Genomic DNA, 6,000 nt, shown 5'->3' with positions numbered 1-6,000 from the left:
TAATGTACATTTAGATAAGGCCTTTTAAAGGCTTTCATTGCCTATGCATGACACATATTAGACATTAAAATGCCCTCCTATCCCCATACCACACATGAAATGTAATTTATTTATTTTTAAAGATTTTGTTTATTTATTTGACAGAGACAGTGAGAGAGGGAACACAAGCAGGGGGAGTGGGAGAGGGAGATGCAGACTCCCCGCTGAGCAGGGAGCCCGATGCGGGGCTGGATCCCAGGACCCCGGGATCATGACCTGAGCCGAAGGCAGACACTTAACTGCCTGAGCCCCCCAGGTGCCCCCAAATCTCGTATTTTTGTATGCAGTTGAAGGGAAGAACACAGGCAGTGCCCACTCTGGGCCATGGTGCCTAACAGAGAGGCTAAATCTCCTTCTCTAGGTGTCTTATGTATGCTTGGAGGATATAATCCAAATTATCTGACATAGGGGTCTTCCTCTGAGGTCCTGCATCCCTGGGGTGTCTGTGCTAAGTTGAAAAACAGAGGAGTCTCTAGTTAAGCCCTGAAACAATTTTTCTAGGACTTGTCCTGATCGTTAAACACCAGTGGGGCAGGTGATGGTCCACTCTGTTTATTCTCCCAGCAGCCTCAATCACCTGGGCAGGTGAGCATCTCTTTTCATGGCTCAGGTACATTTTTCACTTCAGTTTATAAGCCTGGGTGTAGAAATCGACCTCTCGTTAGTTTTGGAAACATAACTCCATCCATTAGACCCTAATGGAAAGGAAATATAGTTTCTAAAACTGAAATATTGGGCTTTTTGGAGAAACTGCTTGGCATGTGAGGCTGGACTAGAGCTACCTCCCTAACCAGCTTGTTACAGAAGTGACTCACACCCTCACCCCACCCAGGAATATCCTTGGGCTGTGTATTAAAAATGCCAGGTAAGTACTTGAGCTGTTTTTCGGAAGAACTAGTTCCATGTAGGAGGCTTACATTTTGATAACATGTCCAATTCAACTAATCAACATATCAAATCAACTAATTAAATATTTTGCTAACTACTGGGTATTTACCCCAAAGATACAAATGTAGGCATCCGAAGGGGTACGTGCACCCCAATGTTTATAGCAGCAATGTCCACAATAGCCAAACTGTGGAAAGAGCCAAGATGTCCATCGACAGATGAATGGATAAAGAAGATGTGGTATATATACACAATGGAATATTATGCAGCCATCAAAAGGAATGCGATCTTGCCATTTGCAATGACGTGGATGGAACTGGAGGGTGTTATGCTGAGCGAAATAAGTCAATCAGAGAAAGACATGTATCCTATGACCTCACTGATATGAGGAATTCTTAATCTCAGGAAACAAACTGAGGGTTGCTGGAGTGGTGGGGGGGTGGGAGAGATGGGGTGGCTGGGTGATAGACATTGGGGAGGGTATGTGCTATGGTGAGCGCTGTGAATTGTGCAAGACTGTTGAATCACAGATCTGTACCTCTGAAACAAATAATGCAATATATGTTAAGAAAAAAAAAAAGCAGGAGGGGAAGAATGAAGGGGAGTAAATCAGAGGGGGAGATGAACCATGAGAGACGATGGACTCTGAAGAACAAACTGAGGGTTCTAGAGGGGAGGAGGGTGGGGGGATGGGTTAGCCTGGTGATGGGTATTAAAGAGGGCACGTTCTGCGTGGAGCACTCGGTGTTATGCACAAACAATGAATCATGGAACACTACATCAAAAACTAATGTAATGTATGGTGATCAACATAACAATAAAATTTAAAGAAATATTTTGCTAATAGTTCAGGTTAGGAAAATAGAAGAGAAATAATTCCTAGTCAGTTATAAATGGAATGTAACTTTAAGGCTATATTTAGCCAGACTTTGAAGCTCTACTGAAAGTCTTGGTTATGCTGTTAATATTGCTATTTTCCAACTTGGAACATATTGTCTGAAACATTATGTACTTAGGACTAAATTGATGCTACATCTGTCCAGTCTAGCAATTTTTCTTTTTTAAAGATTTTATTTATCCGACAGTGAGAGACCCAGTGAGAGAGGGAACACAAGGGGGAGTGGGAGAGGGAGAAGCAGGCTTCCCATGGAGCAGGGAGCCCGATGTGGGGCTCGATCCCAGGACCCCGGGATCATGACCTGAGCCGAAGGCAGACGCTTAACGACTGAGCCACCCAGGCGCCCTAGCAATTTTTCTTTTTTAAGATTTTACTTATTTATTTGACAGAGAGAGCACAAAAGCAGGGGGAGCACAGAGGGAGAGGGAGAAGCAGGTTCCCTGCTGAGCAGAGAGCCTGATGCGGGGCTCGATCCCAGGACCCTGGGATCACGACCTGAGCCGAAGGCAGACACTTAACTGCCTGAACCACCCAGGCACCCCCAGTCTAGCAAATTTAAGTTCTGTGGGGAATACAGGGTTATCTGGGAGAGGTTCCTTTCTTTCTTTCTTTTTTTTTTTTTTTGCTCAGTGACACATTTTGATCTGCTGGTTGTAATGAAGATAGGCCATTCTGATCCACTGGAGAAGCTAAAGTAAATGTTATAGCTATTTCTATTAATAATAGATTTAAAATTGACATCTTATATTCTGGCCCAAAACATCTGCTAAAACTGGCAGCCTCTTAAATTAACCCCTTAAAAATTATTCATTATCCAGAAAATTCAATATTCAATTTTCACCCCAAAAAGATTGGCTGCTCTCCCGATGCGTGTGTTCCACATTTAGGAGCATAGGGCAAAGAATGAAGACAAGGGAAGAGACATTAGATCAGAAAGACTGTTAAAACTGGAAGAAATGAAGGAAATTACCAAATTCTGAGCCAACTTGCATTTTTATAGTTCAGGCACCTGACATTTCTTCCAGACCTGCCCCAGGATTGGAAGGAAGCTACACACCTGCTACTTGGTTAAACTTGGGGATTGAAGAAAGCCTTACATCTCCTCAAAGGGGGTCAACAAAAATGATTTACCATGGGAAGTTCACTTATAATTACCCCCAATTTCCTCTCTGCCCTTCGTTGTCTTCTTAGCCACACACAACTCCGGCATTTCACCATTTGCTCACCCTACTTTTCAAGCACGATTTTCTGCAATTTACACCTGCACAACAGTCCCTGAGAAGAATGACCTAGGACCACACACCAAGCTCCAGATACAGTTTTGCTGGGTTTTCTCTCCAGACCTGGCTTCTCAAACTTCATTTTAATATACAAGTGAATCATCTGGGGTCTTGTGAAAAATGTAGGCTCTGATTCAGTCGCTCTAACCCAGGGACTTAAGAGTCTGCATTTCTAACAAGCCTCCAGGTGAAGCCGATGCTAATAGTCCAAAATCACACTCCTAGAGAATGCCTTCCCTTCCTTTCAGAAGCAAATTTCAGAAAAGAAGTCTTTTCTGTCGCACGTGAATGTTGCTGCAATCTGGAGATGTGGATGTGTGTGTGCCTATGTGTGCATGCAGGCATGCATGTGTTCATGGGTGTGTGTCATTATTTGAGTCCTTACTGTGTTTAGTGATTTGCACACATTATCTTATTTCCCCCTCATAACTACCCACATGAATTAGGAATTATTACTCTTATTGCACAAATGAGGAAACTGAGGCTCAGAGTTTAAAAAACTTGCTCAAGTGAGAAATAGAGCTAAAATTTCAACTTAGTTATTTGCTTTTATTGGTACCTGGGGCAAACTCAGATATGAGTGCTTCCACATTTTCTTTTCTTTTTTTTTTATGTTATTTATTTATTTTAGTGGGGGAGGGCAGAGGGAGAGGGAGAGAATCCTCAGGTAGACTCCACGCTGAGCATGGAGCCCGACAGGGGATCTGGTCTCACAACCCTGAGATCATGACCTGAGCCAAAACCAAGAGTGGATTGCTTAACCGACTGAGCCACCCAGGCACCCCCCCACATTTTCTAAAAGATTTTGGGCATGTTTTTACCCACACTCTGACTATCCAAAGGTTGTGATGACATCGTTACTGCTTTCTGCTGCACCTGCCTTAGGCATGGGTCCCCAGGGCTCTGGGTTAGGGGGGAGGGTGCATCCCATGGCTCATCTCAGGTGAAGCTGCACAGGGGGGAAGTTTACGAGTCCCAAGAGGTGGCTTTCAATTCCCAAAGTAATAAGCCCTGTGCGGGAAGCCTAGTTGGTGAACCAGGTTTAATTCAGGATATACCTGTTGGTAATATTAGCAGCACAAAAAACAAACTTGTTTCTGGTGAGCGCAACACCTCGGGTTCTGGATCTTCCAGCAGCTGTGTTCGCAGAGTGTCTGCATTTTGGGTGAAATCCAGAAAACACTCTCCTTTGTTCCCTTTATTTATCATGAAAGGAATGAAAATTTCCATTGCAGGATGTACTTTATCCATTACTTTATTCAGTCCTCAGTCCTCACAAGAGCCCCCTGAGGTCAGCAGTGCAACCATCACACCCATTCTAAGGATTAGGAAACTGCGACTTACAGAGGTGGAAAAACGTGGCACAACATTAGTGAGGACTCATGACTCTAAAGCCCGGAGCTCCCTGCCTTTAAAAGATGGGGATAGTAACACACACTTATTTCCGTTTGAGGACCGGACATGGTTGGGTATTGTGCCGGGCAGAGGGGCTGTAAATGAATGGGACCAGATCCACAGCCACGCCCTCAGATTTCTCAGTGTTCATTCTCTCAGGGAAGCCAGGGGGGCTGTTGATCCACGTTCTTGGTAATAGACCTTAAGGAGCACAGAGCTTTCCCTTCTCACCTGGTGACAACACCCCTCCCAACGGAACACACCACCTTCCATCCCTCGTACTCAGACTCCCGTCTACCTGATGCTGCCAGCTCCCCATTGTTTTATTCCAGCACCTCCAAGGGCTCATATCTCTGCGTCCCTCTGAGTGTTGCTTCTGCCATGCTGGCAAGAAGCTTGCCCTCTCTTGATCATTTTAGGACTACATTTTGCTGTCTCTCCTTTCATCTGAGAGAGTTCACTGGGTCTCTGGAACAAAATGATGTCTGGAGCCTCCACGTTATGACACTCAGTAGTCGTGTTAGATATCTGTCTCTCATGGGCAATCTGGGGCTAGGATTTTAATCTCCATAGGTTTCAAATAACTAAGAGAATAGTCAGAAGAAAGACCATTCAGCCTGCATTTTAAGTGACCATTGGTTGCTTAGAAACAGCTTTCTGGAGGCTACCAGACATGACCTTTTCTGGATCCATGGTCTAAACCAAAGGATAACATTCAGCTCTGGCTAACTGGGGGAGCGGGATAGAATTACTATAAAAAGGGTATTCGCAGGTGTTTCTATGTCCCACATTCTTTCACCATAAGATTTATTTCAAACGGAATCTGGACTGGTTGAAGGTTTCAGGGACACAGAACAACAGGAATTAACCCGAGACCAGCCCCAGCCAGATTCACAGCCTCATCCCTGTCCCTCAGAGCAAGTGGAGAGGGGTCAAACTGGAGCTCTGTGTGCTAAGCAGAGAGTGGAGAGATGGAGCTCCTCAAGATGGACGGTGATACTTAACTTCACCAGTATTGCTTTATTTTTGTCTGAAGGCAGCAGGACGGACAGAGACCTGGAAGGGGTTCTCGGAGAGAGGGCTTGAATCATTTGTCAGTCGCCCAGAGTTTGCTGCTGTTAGATGTTTGTAGTTGGTTGTTTGTTTGCCTTGCAGCCTTCGTGACACTTGGTCAGTACCTGAAACATGGCCCACGTGGATGTGAGTTTCTCTAGCACTGGGACCCACTGGGCATGCGCATCTTGCTGTGTTGGCATGCTGGGGAACTGCTATGCTTCCTCCTTCTGACTTCTAACAGTGCTTACATTTGCTCCTTAAACATCCTACTTGAGACCCTGTAGGTGACCAGAAAATTTAGGAGTTTTCTCACTGGGGAAAGGTTAACACGAAGCCACCATTTCTCTTCTCCCTCTTGTCATATTTTCTCCACACTGATTTTATTGTAAGGTTCATTCTAAGGTGTGTGGGTAGTGAGTTACTACACTGAAACATATTTCTCTA

At 44.7% G+C, this 6,000-nt stretch overlaps 1 protein-coding gene across 1 annotated transcript in view; it reads left to right on the top strand.

Moving 5' to 3' along the window:
* Nucleotides 1-765: 765 nt before the first annotated feature.
* The window catches only part of LOC112837931 (glutathione S-transferase A3-like), a 46,810-nt gene continuing 41,575 nt past the window's right edge, over nt 766-6,000 (top strand). Inside the window, 1 exon segment of the mRNA XM_073904932.1 lies at nt 766-904. Within this exon segment, the coding sequence (XP_073761033.1) occupies nt 898-904 (7 nt within the window). The 5' untranslated portion in view covers nt 766-897.

The sequence above is a fragment of the Callorhinus ursinus genome, unplaced genomic scaffold, assembly GCF_003265705.2.
Source record: "Callorhinus ursinus isolate GAN/ISIS: 27379988/994484 unplaced genomic scaffold, GSC_fseal_2.0 scaffold22, whole genome shotgun sequence".
Classification (NCBI taxonomy): domain Eukaryota; kingdom Metazoa; phylum Chordata; class Mammalia; order Carnivora; family Otariidae; genus Callorhinus; species Callorhinus ursinus.
Note: the sequence above shows the minus strand (reverse complement) of the source record. Positions and strands in the feature narration are given on the sequence as shown.